Genomic DNA, 19,759 nt, shown 5'->3' on the forward strand with positions numbered 1-19,759 from the left:
CGCCAGGCAATATACTTATCAGTGTTAATTTTGACGACAAAAATTCTGACTAAACGTATTCGTTGACCACAGTTTGAGAGCAAAAACTAGAAGAGAATTACACTAAAATGAAAACTGATATCCTCTGACCAAATGGCACAAAATAAAAAAGCCACTAAGACTACATTTAAAATCCTTGTCAAAATTAACACTAGAAGTAGGGTTTTGAATTTTGAAAGAACAATTATGTGTTCTAGATGTTTGCAGAAAATAAGTATGACCTGCTGTGAAGGAAATATAATTGTGTATTGCACTTGTTTGTTCTAACAAACTTAAGGCATTCATTTATATATGATATATGGGAGTACTACGGTAAGTCAGACTCAGTATGTAACACATTCTCAGCCTACTGAGCCTAGATTACTAAAAACATAGTTAAAGGTATGCTAACTTCTCAAATACAGCTTTGCAAATGCAATTCTTAAGTAATTAGGCCCCAAACCAACTACAAATGTAAGTAAGCGACTAAGACTAAAACTAAATTGAAAACCCTTATCAAAATTAACATTGTTACCCATAGACTGCATACAGATGTCAGCCCAGTCACTGGCTGGCCAGAAAGTTTAACAGACTGGTCAATGTCAGTAAGATCTCATCAGACGTAGCCAGATTTACTATTACTATAAACTGCATATCTAATTGGTTGCTGTGGGATGCTGATCTAATAATAGTTACATTTTTGTGGTATTACAATAATTGTATTACAGGTTGAGTATCCCTTATCCAAAATGCTTGGGACCAGAGGTATTTTGGATATCGGATTTTTCCGTATTTTGGAATAATTGCATACCATAATGAGATAGCATGGTGATAGGACCTAAATCTAAGCACAGAATGCATTTTTGTTACATATACACCTTATACACATAGCCGGAAGGTAATTTTAGCCAATATTTTTTGTAACTTTGTGCATTGAACAAAGTGTGTGTACATTCACACAATTAATTTATGTTTCATATACACCTTATACACACAGCCTGAATGTCATTTAATACAATAGTTTTAATAACTTTGTGTATTAAACAAAGTTGGTGTACATTGAGCCATCAAAAAACAAAGGTTTCACTATCTCACTCTCACTCAAAAAAGTCCGTATTTTGGAATATTCCGTATTTCGGAATATTTGGATATGGGATACTCAACCTGTAAAAGGTTATCTAGAGATGATATATAGAAGGAAATGATACAATGTTCAATTTAATCTAATTCTTTTTTGTATTCAGAGGATGCGGGATATTGATTTGTACAGCCCACCCCCCTTCTTGTTTATCTGATAACTTTCTCCTTTGCAGCCTATAGAACTGCTAACCTACAGAACAGTCTCCTGAGCACAACATAGGTCCCACGTATTATACTTTCAGCGGACTGACAAACAATTATTTACCCATATACTGTATCTCTGAACACTACAAATGTCACATAGGAATAATTTATATATCCAGTGTACAATTACTGTAGTTGGACTGCACCCATGGTCCTTTCAGATTTGTGTTCTCCGACAGTTACCTAAGCTGTCAGCAAACAGGATGTAAAATAATTGCTGTCAAAGTGATTTGAATGAGAAAACATGGAGAACCCACAAGCTGCACCAAGGCAGGCTAGTTGTAAAACTTGAATAGGCCACTGGAGATCTCTATAGCTGTATAGTAATCATAGGTATATTTATATACAAGTTCAACTTCAACACAAGCTTCATTGCGATAGAACACAAAGAAACACATTAAAATAATTTATATACAAGCAGACACTGTAATGTGTATTACATGCGCATGTGCTGTAAAACAGCCTTGTGCATAAATTTAATTAAAAGTGCTGTATACAGTATGAGGAAATCATTGAAAAATCCTTTGTTTGGAAAACAATGTGTTTTCTCTTCTCCAGACATTGGATGTCATTTGTGAAGTGTAAGACATGCGATGAGCAGCACAAAATCAGCCTTGGTCTCTACGTGAATCTTATGTACTCACCTGTTTGAGTAAAGTGCAGAAAGTAAACTTGTGGAGGAACAAAGGTACACTCAGGTCTAGTTGAATGAAGTGATGTGGTTACTTGTAAAGGGGGGTACTCACGGAGCGATCGCTGCTTAAAATCTAAGCAATCTGACTAGATTACTTAGATTTTAAGCAGTGATCACTCCGTGTGTAACCCCACAGCGATAGCGATGTGCGGCCCCGTGCATCGTTATCGCTGGTGCTAGATTGGCCATGCAGGCTCAATTTAGCAGGTCGCTCATTTCCCCCGCTGGGTGAAATGAGCGCCCCCCCCCCCCCGTCTTACTTGAACAACATCAACTTGTACTTTGGTACTGCAATAAAAAAAGCTTAAAACACAAAAACGTGCCACTTGCAATACAGACAGATCTGATGTATTATGATTAATTTAGGCCATAAAATAAGCTACACCAAGCTGTATTTTACGACAAAAACAGAAAGGTTCTATATGAAGGTGATACAAGTACAGTAGTAGGTCACTTGACTTTGATGTGACACAATTTTGCACCATGTTTCTTTGTTTCTCCACTTCTCTCCACACCTAGGCGCTCTTCTAGGTGGCACAAACTTTCCCCGCTAGTCGAGGTGTGATGTGTGCACCATCCAGAACCATGGTGAAAAGTGCTGTGCATCCGATGCGCTTCACAAATGACACCCAGTGCCTTTGTGTTTGTGTGTAATGCAAAGATATGAATATCTAGAACATTTTGTTAATGTGATATCCAGATGTGTATATTAAAACAGTGACAGATTTAAAGATAGACTGATATGTAAAAATGCTGCTAGTCATCTAAATAAAGGGAACTGATCACTTTCATGATGATAAATATAAGAGAAGGTAATACCCCTTTTACACCACCTGAAATATCCCGGGATTTTGCACGGGAGCGTGCAAAATCCCGGGACTGCAGATGGTGTAAAAGGGTCACCCCGGGTCCACTTTCCCGGGAATCCAACCCGGCACATACGCAGGGTTGGACACGGGTAAGACCCGGGAAGGAGGCGGTGTAAATGGGTAAGCTGGGTCAGCTGACCCGGCACCCATTTACAGCATGGCAAACCTCCCGTACCGCAGTGTCCGGCGGGCGGTCGGGAGGCTGGGGGTCACGGCGCACGCTGTCTATGCAGAAAGCAGCGCCATGTCTGGTGCCTGGAAGCGCCGGAGGCTGGGGGCAGCAGAGCAGCTTCCAGAATGCTGTGCTTGCCCCCGGCGAGACCCTCCGGAGTCCCGATCTGCAGTGTGGGCCGGTGCTTGGAGATGACATCATCTCTAAGCGCCGGCCCACAAGACACTGCACCTGGGTGCAGTGTAAACGGTGCCGATCCGGGAATATCCCGGGTCGGCACTGCAGTGAAATGGGGGGAGTCCCGGGTCTGACCCGGCTTGGAACCGTGTTCCAAATCCTGGGTCAGACCCGGGATTTTGGTGTAAAAGGGGTATAAGACTGCTAAAATATCATTTTACTTGCAGTGCTGTTTGTTATTGTAGGCTATGACCAGCTGTTTGTCATACAATCAAGTGGTAACTGTATAAAGCACATGAATGTGATCCTTTCTGTTTAATCATATGAAAAACCTGCAGAAGCTGCTATGTAAACGGATATGCTGTATGTGCCTTGTAATAGCTTTTTGTTTTATCAAAGATATTTGACACAAATTACTTTTACATTATATTTCATCAAATGGATAACTGTTGATGTGTAGTATTGTTCTTAGTGCACTGACTGCAGTGGCCTGTCTTTTTTTGAAACTACTATTAAATTGTATCTATTTAATGAATATAACGGAATTGCTTTTAATTTATATTAAAATCATTCTTGCATACTATGTCTTTTTTAAACATTTTATTCCCCCTTGTCGTATTCAATTTGTGTTATCAGGATATATGGCAGCGGTTCTCAAACTGTGTGCCGTGGCTCCCTGGGGTGCCTCGGGACATTTGCAGGGGTGCCTTGGATTGGTGGCCCAGAACCAATTCAAATTATTTATGGTCAATGTAATAGGCAAAACCAGTGTCGGTGGCTGTCAATCATAAAATATGTGGACAAACAGACGCAAATCTTGTCCCTCACTCAACAGTTAAACCTAAGAGCGACATATAGACACAATTTACTTAATTTAATATTTATTTCTAAATTTCTCAATAAGAAACATTTGGCCTAGGGGTGCCGTGAAAATAATTATGATACTCTAGGGTGCCGTGATTCAAAAAACTTTGGGAGCCATGGATATATGGGAACAGACTCTCACATTCATTCTCCAGTCTTTTAGATTAATACAGGTTGAGTATCCCATATCCAAATATTCCGAAATACGGAATATTCCGAAATACGGACTTTTTTGACTGAGCGTGGGATAGTGAAACCTTTGTTTTTTGATGGCTCAATGTACACAAACTTTGTTTAATACACAAAGTTATTAAAAATATTGTATTAAATGACCGTCAGGCTGTGTGTATAAGGTGTATATGAAACATAAATGAATTGTGTGAATGTAGACACACTTTCTTTAATGCACAAAGTTATAAAAAATGTTGGCTAAAATGACCTTCAGGCTGTGTGTATAAGGTGTATATTTAACATAAATGCATTCTGTGCTTATACTTGGGTCCCATCACCATGATATCTCATTATGGTATGCAATTATTCCAAAATACGGAAAAATCCCATATCCAAAATACCTCTGGTCCCAAGCATTTTGGATAAGGGAGACTCAACCTGTAATACAATCCAGTATGCCAAGTGTCCCCTAACTCTGGCTTTCTAAAAGAGAAAAGACCTATCAGTATAAAGGAATGACAACATCCAAAAGAGGCATGGTTTGAGCAGATGTGGAAAGGGCCTAATTTGTCCTGAACTACCAATCAGGAACGCTTAAGAAATATACAAAGGGAAGGATCCTGCACAGGATAGTAATCATTACATCGCATCTCCAGAGGCAGCTCTTACCTTTTATAGGTAGGGGGATGCCGTGAGGACAGACCAACTCCCGTGTCCCTGGTCCCGACGCCTGCCAATAGAGCTGAGAGGCGCCGGTGACCCGCGCAAGCGGTGGCTTGAGTGCGAATGCACAAACCCTGGCTTCTATGGACTGCATCAGCTGCAGTCCTTAGAAGCCGGAGAGGCAGGGAGTAGCTTACTACCGGAAGCCAGCTCTCTGCCAATCGCAGCCTGGTTTGACAACCCTGAGGAAGGAAACGCCTCCCAATGGGACTGCCTGTCCTGCGGGTGACTGGCAGGAAGGACTTCCAATAGGAAGTCACTGCCAGTCACAGTGAAGCCAGTGCAGTCTCACGGACTTTACCTGGGGGCGCTGTAGTCCTGCAGTCCATAGGTAGAGTCAGCCACTACATACTGTATCTCTCTGAAAAAACAACATCTAACCAAGGCTATAACATTGTATTAGGTAGCCATCGCTCTGTTGGTGGTGCTCCACGGAACCGAATAGAGTGTACTCAAAGGACAGAATTACAAAGGCTAATAAAGAAAGTGATTCCTTTTTGGGGGATTTTTTTTTCCATATATTGTCTGTATATTAGATGTTGGTGTTATGTTGCCGGTATTTAGTTTGTCGGTATCATATGTACCGGTATATTGACTACATCCCATCCAGACTCATTAAGAATGATTAGTCTGCCCAATGAACACAAAATATACAAATGTTAAAAGCACCAAGAAATTCCATATATAGTTATTACCTTTTCTATACGACACAAATTGTCCAGTTATGAGAACTACTGTGCCAGTTGAGGACGTACTTGGTCCAATGGTGAAAAATATTAAAAGGGAACACAAAATGTTCGGTGGGGAAGATATTGTATCAGTAGTTCATGTCATTTAGATCAGAAGACAAGGAGACAAGTCCTGTTAATATTTAAATAGAAGCTGACAAATAATTTATCATCAGATAAATTTGTACAATTGTTAAACAAGGACAATGCTGTGTTTCTGGTACCAGCTTTTATTTAAATATTAACAATGTTGTCATTTTTGTTTGTATATTTAAAAAAAAAAAAAACAAGAAAAAGAAAATTAGAAATGTTTGAAACAAACTATACAAAAATATGGACGATGGATTCAAGTCTATTTCTTATTGTTACTAAATTGTTCTCCAAAACAAAAGTTCTTCTTAACTCCAGCCAAGGATATTTCTCATCAGGCATAATGGCCAGTGCTTTGGGGCCCTTCTAAAGGATTCATACACTGTAACTTGCGCAGCACACGGTGTGTTCTGCAGGTGGGCTTTATACTGTGCTTGTGTGTGATTCACTCCTCTCATGGTGTTTTGTACCTTACAGTTTAGCTTAAACAATAAAACTATAATAAATGTTACTGTAAAATATAAACCAAAGAGACAGCTCTTAATTACTAATGTTGACACTTTTTATGGCCACACATTTACTTAGTCTAAAAGCTAAATAACATTTCCTAAAAATTATTTAAAAAAAAGAAAAGAAAAGAAAAAAGAAAACTGAAGAAGGAACTCTGTAAAGTAGTTCTGGGACATAACATTGATCTGTAGGAGATTATGCATAGAGGCCAATAAACAATTACAAACAGATCTCTGCACTAAAATGAGCACATGGACATATAAATGGTACAGGGGGCATTTAAAAGACTGTTACTGGGAGACAGTGCATAAGGGTGGTATTCATGTGACCGGCAGTCAGCAGACCCGACGGCCACATGACCTCCCCCAAAATTCCGCCCCCTCACTATCCCGACGGTCAGCATGCTGACCAACAGGGACTATTTCCACTCGTGGGTGTCCACGACACCCATAGAGTGGGAATAGAACCCATGGCGACCGCAGGTCAACACCGAGCCCGCAGCATGGCGAGCGCAGCGAGCCCGCTAGGGGCTTGCTGCACTCGCCCCTCCCCGCAGTGATCCCGGCGTCGGTATGCTGCCGGGATCCCGGCGTCGGTATGCTTCGGGCAAGGTTACCGTTCTTAATTGTAGTCCACGTGGATCGTAAAGTATGAAAAAGTCCAAAAAGTAAAAAAACTGACGTCGACCTTTTGACCTGTCGACCTAGTACATGTGGACCTAATGCATGTCGACCTAATGCCCACGTTGACCTTCAGTGGTCAACCTAAGTTGTGTCAACCTAACGACCGTATCCCATTCTACACACAATACCCCATAATGACAAAGTGAACAAGTTTTTTTTTATATTTTTGCACGTTTTAAATATTTTATAAATTAAGAAATCACATGCCATGAAGCTCAAAATTGAGCTCAGATGCATCCTGTTTCAACTGATCATCCTTCAGATATTCCTACAGCTTAATTGGAGACCTGTGGTAAATTCAGTTGATTGGACATGATTTGGAAAGGCACACACCTGTCTATATAAGGTCCCACACTTGACAGTGCATGTCTGAGCACAAACCAAGCATGAAGTCAAAGGAATTGTCTGTAGACCTCCAAGACAGGATTGTCTCGAGGCACAAATCTGGGGAAGGGTACAGAAAAATATCTGCTGCTTTGAAGGTCCCAATGAGCACCGCAGCCTCCATCATCCGTAAATGGAAGATGTTCGGAACCACCAGGAATCTTCCTAGAGCTGGCCGTCCGTCTAAACTGAGCAATCGGGGGAAAAGGGCCCTAGTCAGGAAGGTGACCAAGAACCAGAAGGTCACTCTGTCAGAGCTACAGCATTCCTCTATGGAGAGAGGAGAACCTTCCAGAAGGACAATCATCTCTGCAGTAATTCACCAATCAGGCCTGTATGGTAGAGTGGACAGACGGAAGCCACTCCTTAGTAAAAAGCACATGGCAGCCCGCCTGGAGTTTTCAAAAATGCACCTGAAGGACTCTCAGACCATGAGAAACACAATTCTCTGGTCTGATAAGACAAAGATTGAACTCTTTGGCGTGAATGCCAGGCGTCATGTTTGGAGGAAACCAGGCACCGATCATCACCAGGCCAATACCATCCCCTACAGTGAAGCATGGTGGTGGCAGCATCATGCTGTGGGGATGTTTTTCAGCAGCAGGAACTGGGAGACTAGTCAGGACAGAGGGAAAGCAGCAATGTACAGAGACATCCTGGATGAAAACCTGCTTCAGAGCGCTCCTGACCTCAGACTGGGGTGAAGGTTCATCTTTCAGCAAGACAACGACCCTAAGCACACAGCCAATATATCAAAGAAATGGCTTCAGGACAACTCTGTGAATGTCCTTGAGTGGCCTAGCCAGAGCCCAGACTTGAATCCGATTGAACATCTCTGGAGAGATCTGAAAATGGCTGTGCTGTGACGCTTCCCATCCAACCTGATGGAGCTTGAGAGGTGCTGCAAAGAGGTATGGGCGAAATTGCCAAAATATAGGTGTGCCAAGTTTGTGGCATCATATTCAAAAGACTTCAGGCTGTAATTGCTGCATCAACAAAGTATTGAGCAAAGGCTGTGAATACTTATGTACATGTGATTTCTTAGTTTTTATTTTTAATAAATTTCCAAAAATCTCAAAAAAACTTTTTTTCACGTTGTCATTATGGGGTATTGTGTATAGAATTTTAAGGGAAAAAATAATTTATTTCAGTTTGAAATAAGCTTGTAACATAACAAAATGTGGAAAAAGCGAAGTGCTGTGATGTTAATGTTCTCAAGCAAGAGCTGAATCGTAGCTGAAGAGAGAAAGCTAAACATGGGGGGACAGTTCCTTTGCATGTTTGTTTCTGCTGAAGTGGTCATCTCCTACACAGTAATCACAGACAGTGTGTCCCCTTTGCTTATAACATATCATGTCCATTTGATTGTGCATTTACAGGAAAACCATTACTTTTTATTTTTTTACCCAGCTCATCAGTAACATATGGTATAAGTTATATTTTTCAACTAAAGCTTTGCTTTCAGTACACCTACCTTATTTCTGTCCTGTACAACCAATACTTTGCCAGTGTCCTCATCTAAAACAGCACCTGGAAAAGATTACAGATTTCATTGTGCTTGTATGCCGAGTATGTGACCCAAGAATTAATCACCACATAAAGTATATTTTGCTGTATTCACTTTTACAGATTGGAGATCTTTTTTTCTGCTATATAAATGACAAAGCTCTAAAAAAAACAAAACCTATTACATCATTTTTGTATTGTTTCCAGTGTAAAGTCAGGAATCTGTAAATGGTGTGATTTCTAATATTTCTAATTAGGGGTGAAACTATAGTTGGGGCAGAGCCATCCCCCTCTTGGAGGCCTCTTTTGATGACATGTGCTGGTCTGCACTGCTCAATAGATATCCCTTCTCTCCTCAAATTACACCAGAGAGGGTAGCCAGATGGTGAGGGCGGCATCACCAGGATCCTGCCCTCATTTTGCTATGGGGCTCAGCACTATACTGTTCCACCCCTGAAGGTAAAGCACTACTAATAAAATCAATGAAAGGTAATTATGATGGAATGGAAAGTTCACAGGTGAAAGCCGTTTATGTAATAACCTGCGAGATGCAGGCACGTCATGATTCTGCCCAGGCTAACTCGGCAGAATGGCATCTGTGCCTACATCACGCAGGCTATTCCATAATGCCCTGGGACTGTTTAAAAAAACAGGCTGCATTGTGTTCCTGTACACAGACCCACAGTTACATGTCTGTCTTTTATTTTGCTTTACCAAACTCCTTCCCAATGTCCCATTTCAAGATTTGGGTAGAGTTACCCTTTAAATAAATCTGCTGGTGATTTTATCTGCCCCATTCCTTAGTAACCAGCTGCCTTCTTAAAGCAAACAGCTGGGTCATTCCATGTCAGTTATAGAAACAGAGAATTTGACGGCAGATAAGAACCACTTGGCCCATCTAGTCTTTTTTTTTATACTTTAGGTAATCTCAACCCTTTTTGAACCTTAGTTCTTTGTAAGGATATTCATATGCCTATCCCAAGCATGTTTAAATTGCTCTACAGTCTTAGCCTCCACCACCTTTGATGGGAGGCTATTCCGCTTATTCACTACCCTTTAGGTGAAGTAATTTTTACTTACATTTCCCCTGAACCTGTCTCCCTCCAGTCTCAGTGTATGTCCTCGAGTTTTAATACTTCTCTTCCTTTGAAGAATGTTTCCCTCCTGTACTTTGTTAAGACCCTTGGTGTATTTAAAAGTTTCTACCATTTCCCTTCTTTCCCTTCTCTGCTCCAAACTATACATGTTAAGATATTTTAGCCTTTCCTGGGTAAGTTTTGTGATGTAGGCCATGCACTATTTTAGTTGCCCTTCTTTGTACACTCTCTAATGTATATATATCCTTCTGAAGATATGGTCTCCAGAACTGGACACAGTATTCCAGATGAGGCCACACCAATGACCTATACAGTGGCATTATTACTTATTTTTTCCTGCTACTGTTCCTCTCCCTATGCAACAACACATCTGATTTGCCTTTCTCATTGCTTTTTTGCATTGCTTTCCTGCCTTTAAGTCACTTGAAATAGTGACTCCTAAATCCCTTTCCTCCTCAGTAGTTTCTATTTATAGTACTCTTGATACTATATTTAGCCTTTGGGTTTTTGAGACCCAATTGCATGATTTAGCATTTTTTAGCATTAAACTGTAGTTGCCATGTTCTTGACCATTTCTCCAGCCTGCCTAGGTCAAACATTTGTTTTACCCCTACCTGCGTGTATACCCTATTGCATATCTTTGTATCATCTGCAAAAAGGCATACTGTCCCTTCAATACCATTTGCAATGTCACCAACAAAGATATTACAGAGAACTGGTCCAAGTACAGATCCCTGGGGTACTCCACTAGTAACATTTCCCTTCACAGATTGCACTTCATTTACTACAACTGTCTGTTTCCTATCCTGCAACCAGGTTCTTATCCATTTAATGGTTTTATAATCCAACCCCACGCTTTCAAGTTTATTTAACAGTCCGCGATATGGGACAGTGTCAAATGCCTTACTAAAGTCTAGATATGCTATATCTACAGCCCCTTCCCCCTTCTTGATCTATTATTTTCGTCACGGAGTCAAAAAAGTCAGTAAGATTTGTTTGGCATGATCTCCTGCCAGTAAATACATGCTGATTTGGATCCTGTAAGTTGTTTGATTTCAGATATTCCACAACTCTTTATTTTAATAGTTTTTCCATTATTTTCCCTACTACTGATGTAATTTTATCAGGACAACTTCCTTTCGATGGGACCCCAATAAATGGGAATATTTTTGATTATTAATATAATTACTATTAAATTTTTAGACAAATCATGATACAAATGTCACATGGTAAATTCTTTTATGAGAATAAGAGTCAAGATCATGACATGAACACACAAATGATGGTGGACAACATCATAACGGGTTTCACTACTCGTCTTCAGACACATATTTTACAATTACTTTTATAGGGGTAATTGATATGAAATTACAATATTTTTGAGCACATGTATAGCGCTGCTAGGTAGGTAAGGTTTTTTATCACGTTTTCATCACTTTTTATTGGAAGTTATTTGCACAGTGTTCAACACGTTTTTATAAAACTATTTTCAATGCACACTCGACATATAATTTATCTTGGCTAATTATGAGCCCACCCAATACATATTCTAACACATATAATTTCTAATCACTCACTTTTATAAATACGGGGGTACCCCTAATTGGGATTATAAACTAATCACTGGGATTGTGCACATCCCGCCTTTATTTATCTTTTATTTAATATCTTCCACAGCGATAGTATCTTAATATAGTCGGGGTATTAATTTAGTAACTTTCCCCAGATGCATATAATCCTGTTAAGATGTTGTATTATAAACACCGATCCAAGAACATGAATGTGTACATCAGGAACAATAAGAAAACAACTCTTCTCAGATCATTTTAACTCTATTAAAATATTAATCCAGCTATATAAGCAACATAATTTAGTAACAATAATGATTGCTTTCATATACTGATAAAGGTATCGTTCAGGTACCAGTTTGTAATTGGATAGGATTATCATGTGACTTATTGGAGTTAACTATGCGTTCCATTGGGACGGGATCGCACAAACTGTGCGGTTCATTGAGCCCATATAACGGTAAAACTAATCATCTGACAGGAAGTCAGATCACGATAGGATGGTTGCCCTGTTAAAACCCCTCCGGAATAGGCAATCGGGTTTGCATCGATAAAGCATCTGCGAAACGTGCACGTCGGCGTTTCGGAGCGCCGCTAGTTGAGCCCGCTCACACTGATTACTGTGCCTAACATGCTCGAATATTAGAATTGTACAATATGTTATACAAGCATTGAAATTGTTGGATCACAGTCATGTAGAAATATTATAAATGTTAAATGTGTTAAGGAATGACCTATACAGTATATGAACAGTGATCGGCAAAAGACAAGCATAATGAGCACGGAGCCTGGGTGGCATGAAATTAAAGCAGATAGTAGTAAGCAGCAATAGACAGGCTCAATAGAAGTAAACCTATTGTATCAATAGTGATGGAACATTCGACATAAAAGGTGGACGCACCTGATGTCCATTAGCAATTTATAATTGACACAAATATTATTTCTGCTGAGCTGTTGGTGCAGATTTCCATATAAATACCATTGTTCAATACCAGTGCCTGTGTTGTATGAATACAAGTACTGCAAATGCTGAAAACTGTCTCGTAATAATATTAGAACTGCGAGACGTACTAGGGATCAATCCACTTATTAATAACCAATAATACTGACAAGTGTAATTAACACGCAGCCCTAGGCGGCAACAGACTATAAAGCAATAAGATAGCAGTAAGCAACATACAGTCGGCACATTTGGGAGAACAGGTGTCTCAGACACGCTACAATTGATATAAAGGTGGATGCATGCAACACTTATATAACAAATAAAATATAATCTTTAAGGGATAAGAATCAAAGTGTGCAATGGTATGCGGGTCTATTTAGCATCCAGCGGACTTGTGTACTGTAGCCCCATAAATTGATGAGGGCCCAGTGACACAGGTTACTTATTCTGCATAACAGATGACCAGATTTAATACTTAGTATTAAGTTAACAATATTGTGGATAGATCTACTTGGGGAGACTGTCTTTAATATTATATACAGCCAACTTTTTGATAAGACATAACAGATATACTACATCACTCGATATCAAATTATCTGTAAAGGACAAATCTGTATAATCGACTAAACCCTAAACTGTGTATAAAGGCTGAATCAATTTATTATTCAAAGGTCATTGTCAACAGAGTCATGCTGGTGTGTGTTATTTCCAGACCCGTAAAATAGACTTGATCTTGATGCATATGAAAGAATAATTAACAGCACGCATATTAGGGTCACTTGTCAGCAGAGTTCCTTGAAATAATTGTCAATTATATGGGTGTCTGTGGTAATTTAATTATATAAGGAGGAGCAAGTTTCTCCATAGTTTGGTTGTAAAACAGTCTGAAAATTATCCCTAGAATCACGAGCACTCATATGATATTTAATATATACGCAAAGTGTTGAATGTGTCATAGCACTACCACTTACTGTCTGTGATATATTATAGTCATTGGTCCTTGTCCCTAATTTCACCTTTGCTGCTTACTTACGGAATATATGCTGGTCATTCCATATGAAACACATAACAATTATTAACAATATTGATAAGAACAATAATGAATATAAATTAATTGAGCAAAAATAAGTGTCAGAGCACAGTAAATCAGTTTTTAATTTATTTGTCAGCACATAAATTGTGCACTATAAGTGAATAAATTATTTAAGTTTCTCACATATGTTTCTCATTTGCAATGCATTTTTATCTAAAAATAATAAAAGTTATATTTTAATTAAATACGTTCTTCTTCTAAGTGCGCCAACGAAGAGACAATCTTTTTCTGTCCAATGTCATTACTGATGTAAGGCTTACTGGTCTGTAGTTACTTGCTTTTTCTTGCTTCCACTTTTGTGCAGTGGAACTACATTCATTCTTTTGCAGTACACTGGAATGGCACCTGTATCTAGTGACTGGTTAAATAATTCTGTTAATGGTGCCACCAGCACATCTTTTAGCTCTTTTAGTATCCTTGGATGTATACCATCTAGCCCCATTCATTTATCCACTTAAAGTTTTGAAAGTTCTGATAGGACCTTCTTCTATCTGGCCCCACTGATTTATCCACTTTCAGTTTTGAAAGTTCTGTTAGGACCTTTTCCTGAGTCGGTGGGTTCACCCAGGCATGAGACCCACCGACTCAAAGTTTCATGATACTTTGTACACTTGATACTACCACGCAGCTGCTAACCCATGTCAAATTATTCTGCTCTAGACATCACAGTTTTCGAGATATAGGGGGTCAAAGTTAAGAAAAATTGCTGGGAAATGCCACTCCTGATGCTCCGTTTTTTTCTGAGGTGTATCTGGAAAAAAATTCACATGTGAAATTTTGACCCTTTGTCAATCAAAATGTGGAGACTTCAGTAAAAATGTTTTATCAATCTTGTCCGACTCCGAGAGTTCTTTATACATTCCTTTACTTCATACTTAAAAGGCTATGAAAGAAAAATAATGGGATTTTGATTGCCTGTATGAGTATTTTAATGTTGTATTATAATTCTCTCGTTAAAAACGAAAATTACCATTAGGTATAATTTTGCCCGCCAGGGGAGTATTTTCATTTGTATATATCTATGTATATGTGCAGATTTCTAATTACACGTGTGGGAGTATTCAGTTAGCGTCGATAACCCGTTGTTTGCATGAAAAACTGCGATTTTACGTCAAACCGTGAATTTCACTTCATCTACTCGGAGCAGGTGCAAAGTTGAGGAAAATCTCTATTTTAAGGTAAAAATTTCAGGATTTGGTTCAGAACCCCCATAGGACACCCCTCCCTCCCCTAATGACTAATAGACAGTTTGACATTTTTTATTATTTTTAGTTGGCCAATGATCACGTAATTTTTGGGGTGAAAAAGTGCAAAGTGACGGAATTAGGGGTTCAAGGTATGGGACAAGGTATATTGGGGTACTTTATGAGTGGGACAAATGCTTTTAGTCTTGCAGGTGGGAGTCTTTTTCCACTTTTTAAGTGTCCTAAAATGACCCAAATTTAAACTAATACCCATTTTTATGGACCCCGAATTTAATGGGAGCGCTTATTTTTCTGGGGGAAAAAATAAGAATTTACTTACCGATAATTCTATTTCTCATAGTCCGTAGTGGATGCTGGGAACTCCGTAAGGACCATGGGGAATAGCGGCTCCGCAGGAGACTGGGCACAAAAAGTAAAAGCTTTAGACTAGCTGGTGTGCACTGGCTCCTCCCCCTATGACCCTCCTCCAAGCCTCAGTTAAGATACTGTGCCCGGACGAGCATACATAATAAGGAAGGATCTTGAATCCCGGGTAAGACTCATACCAGCCACACCAATCACACCGTACAACTCGTGATCTGAACCCAGTTAACAGTATGATAACCGTAGGAGCCTCTGAAAAGATGGCTTCCAACAATAAACAACCCAATTTTTTTGTAACAATAACTATATACAAGTATTGCAGACAATCCGCACTTGGGATGGGCGCCCAGCATCCACTACGGACTATGAGAAATAGAATTATCGGTAAGTAAATTCTTATTTTCTCTGACGTCCTAGTGGATGCTGGGAACTCCGTAAGGACCATGGGGATTATACCAAAGCTCCCAAACGGGCGGGAGAGTGCGGATGACTCTGAAGCACCGAATGAGAGAACTCCAGGTCCTCCTCAGCCAGGGTATCAAATTTGAAGAATTTAGCAAACGTGTTTGCCCCTGACCAAGTAGCTGCTCGGCAAAGTTGTAAAGCCGAGACCCCTCGGGCAGCCGCCCAAGATGAGCCCACCTTCCTTGTGGAATGGGCTTTTACAGATTTTGGCTGTGGCAGGCCTGCCACAGAATGTGCAAGTTGAATTGTACTACAAATCCAACGAGCAATCGTCTGCTTAGAAGCAGGAGCACCCAGCTTGTTGGGTGCATACAGTATAAACAGCGAGTCAGATTTTCTGACTCCAGCCGTCCTGGAAACATATATTTTCAGGGCCCTGACTACGTCCAGCAACTTGGAGTCCTCCAAGTCCCTAGTAGCCACAGGTACCACAATAGGTTGATTCATGTGAAACGCTGAAACCACCTTAGGGAGAAATTGAGGACGAGTCCTCAATTCCGCCCTATCCGAATGAAATATCAGGTAAGGGCTTTTATGGGATAAAACCGCCAATTCTGATACGCGCCTGGCTGAAGCCAGGGCCAACAGCATTACCACTTTCCATGTGAGATATTTCAAGTCCACTGTGGCAAGTGGTTCAAACCAATGTGATTTTAGGAACCCTAAAACTACATTGAGATCCCAAGGTGCCACTGGAGGCACAAAAGGAGGCTGTATATGCAGTACCCCTTTGACAAACGTCTGAACTTCAGGCACTGAAGCCAGTTCTTTCTGGAAGAAGATCGACAGGGCCGAAATTTGAACCTTAATGGATCCTAATTTTAAGCCCATAGACAATCCTGCTTGCAGGAAATGTAGGAAACGACCCAGTTGAAATTCCTCCGTAGGGGCCTTCTTGGCCTCACACCACGCAACATATTTTCGCCAAATGCGATGATAATGTTTTGCAGTTACATCCTTCCTGGCCTTGATCAGGGTAGGGATGACTTCATCTGGAATGCCTTTTTCCTTCAGGATCCGGCGTTCAACCGCCATGCCGTCAAACGCAGCCGCGGTAAGTCTTGGAACAGACAAGGTCCCTGCTGGAGCAGGTCCTTCCTTAGAGGTAGAGGCCACGGGTCCTCCGTGAGCATCTCTTGCAGCTCCGGGTACCAAGTTCTTCTTGGCCAATCCGGAGCCACGAGTATCGTTCTTACTCCTCTCCTTCTTATGTCTTGTTGAGACGGGACGCCATCATGTCCACCTTTGGTTTTTCCCAACGGTTTACAATCACTTGGAAGACTTCTGGATGAAGTCCCCACTCCCCCGGGTGGAGGTCGTGTCTGCTGAGGAAGTCTGCTTCCCAGTTGTCCACTCCCGGAATGAACACTGCTGACAGTGCTATCACATGATTTTCCGCCCAGCGGAGAATCCTTGCAGCTTCTGCCGTTGCCCTCCTGCTTCTTGTGCCGCCCTGTCTGCTTACGTGGGCGACAGCCGTGATGTTGTCCGACTGGATCAATACCGGTTGACCCTGAAGCAGAGGCCTTGCTTGACTTAGGGCATTGTAAATGGCCCTTAGCTCTAGGATATTTATGTGAAGAGACGTTTCCATGCTTGACCACAAGCCCTGGAAATTTCTTCCCTGTGTGACTGCTCCCCAGCCTCTCAGGCTGGCATCCGTGGTTACCAGCATCCAATCCTGAATGCCGAATCTGCGGCCCTCTAGAAGATGAGCCTTCTGTAACCACCACAGGAGAGATACCCTTGTCCTTGGAGATAGGGTTATCCGCTGATGCATCTGAAGATGCGATCCGGACCATTTGTCCAGCAGATCCCACTGAAAAGTTCTTGCATGGAATCTTCCGAATGGAATCGCTTCGTAAGAAGCCACCATTTTTCCCAGGACTCTCGTGCACTGATGCACTGACACTTGTCCTGGTTTTAGGAGGTTCCTGACTAGCTCGGATAACTCCCTGGCCTTCTCCTCCGGGAGAAACACCTTTTTCTGGACTGTGTCCAGAATCATCCCTAGGAACAGTAGACGTGTTGTCGGAATCAGCTGTGATTTTGGGATATTTAGAATCCACCCGTGCTGACGTAGCACTACCTGAGATAGTGCTACTCCGACCTCTAACTGTTCCCTGGACCTTGCCCTTATCAGGAGATCGTCCAAGTAAGGGATAATTAATACGCCTTTTCTTCGAAGAAGAATCATCATTTCGGCCATTACCTTGGTAAAGACCCGTGGTGCCGTGGACAATCCAAACGGCAGCGTCTGAAACTGATAATGACAGTTTTGTATCACAAACCTGAGGTACCCTTGGTGAGAAGGGTAGATTGGGACATGGAGATAAGCATCCTTGATGTCTAGAGATACCATATAGTCCCCTTCTTCCAGGTTCGCTATCACTGCTCTGAGTGACTCCATCTTGAATTTGAACCTTTTTATGTAAGTGTTCAAAGATTTTAGATTTAAAATTGGTCTCACCGAGCCGTCCGGCTTCGGTACCACAAACAGCGTGGAATAATACCCCTTTCCCTGTTGTAGGAGGGGTACCTTGATTATCACCTGCTGGGAATACAGCTTGTGAATAGCTTCCAATACTGCCTCCCTGTCGGAGGGAGACGTTGGTAGAGCAGACTTCAGGAACCGGCGAGGGGGAGACGTCTCGAATTCCAATTTGTACCCCTGTGATACTACCTGCAGGATCCAGGGGACCACTTGCGAGTGAGCCCACTGCGCGCTGAAATTCTTGAGACGGCCCCCCACCGTGCCCGAGTCTGCTTGCAGAGCCCCAGCGTCATACTGAGGACTTGGCAGAAGCGGGGGAGGGCTTCTGCTCCTGGGAAGAGGCTGCATGGTGCTGTCTTTTTCCCCTTCCTCTGCCCCGGGGCAGGAACGGGTGGCCTTTTTCCCTCTTGCCCTTATAGGGACGAAAGGACTGGGTTTGAAAAGACGGTGTCTTTTTCTGCTGAGAGGTGACCTGGGGTAAAAAGGTGGATTTTCCAGCCGTTGCTGTGGCCACCAGGTCCGATAGACCGACCCCAAATAACTCCTCCCCTTTATACGGCAATACTTCCATATGTCGTTTGGAATCCGCATCACCTGACCACTGTCGCGTCCATAACGTTCTTCTGGCAGAAATGGACATCGCACTTACTCTAGATGCCAGGGTGCAAATATCCCTCTGTGCATCTCGCATATACAGTAATGCATCCTTTAAATGCTCTATAGTTAATAATATACTGTCCCTATCCAGGGTATCAATATTTTCAGTCAGGGAATCCGACCAAGCCACTCCAGCGCTGCACAACCAGGCTGAGGCGATCGCTGGTCGCAGTATAACACCGGTATGTGTGTATATACCTTTTAAGATATTTTCCAGCCTTCTATCAGCTGGTTCCTTGAGAGCGGCCGTATCAGGAGACGGTAACGCCACTTGTTTTGATAAGCGTGTGAGCGCCTTATCTACCCTAGGGGGTGTTTCCCAACGTGCCCTAACCTCTGGCGGGAAAGGGTATAGTACCAATAATTTATTAGAAATCAGCAGTTTTTTATCGGGGGAAACCCACGCTTTATCACACACCTCATTTAATTCATCTGACTCAGGAAAAACCACTGGTAGTTTTTTCACACCCCACATAATACCCTTTTTTGTGGTACTTGTAGTGTCAGAAATGTTCAATGCCTCCTTCATTGCCGTGATCATGTAACGTGTGGCCCTACTGGACATTACGTTTGTCTCGTCACCGTCGACACTGGATTCAGTATCCGTGTCAGGGTCTGTGTCGACCATCTGAGGTAACGGGCGTTTTAGCGCCCCTGACGGTGTCTGAGACGCCTGAACAGGCACTAATTGATTTGTCGGCTGTCTCATGTCGTCAACAGTTTTTTGCAAAGTGCTGACATTGTCACGTAATTCTTTAATTACTACCATCCAGTCAGGTGTCGACTCCCTAGGGGGTGACATCACTAACACAGGCAATTGCTCTGCTTCCACATCATTTTCCTCCTCATACATGTCGACACAATCGTACCGACACCCAGCACACACACAGGGAATGCTCTGATAGAGGACAGGACCCCACTAGCCCTTTGGGGAGACAGAG

General features: G+C 41.7%; 1 protein-coding gene across 2 annotated transcripts in view; it reads right to left on the reverse strand.

The window, feature by feature from the left end:
* NUDT6 (nudix hydrolase 6) overlaps window positions 1-19,759 on the reverse strand; it is a 127,399-nt gene that overhangs the window by 3,741 nt on the left and 103,899 nt on the right. For both annotated transcript variants that reach the window (XM_063920297.1, XM_063920296.1), the window contains exon 3: window positions 8,902-8,957. In XM_063920297.1, the coding sequence (XP_063776367.1) occupies window positions 8,902-8,957 (56 nt within the window). The remainder of the gene's footprint in view (window positions 1-8,901; window positions 8,958-19,759) is intronic.

This window comes from Pseudophryne corroboree, chromosome 1, assembly GCF_028390025.1.
Source record: "Pseudophryne corroboree isolate aPseCor3 chromosome 1, aPseCor3.hap2, whole genome shotgun sequence".
Lineage (NCBI taxonomy): Eukaryota > Metazoa > Chordata > Amphibia > Anura > Myobatrachidae > Pseudophryne > Pseudophryne corroboree.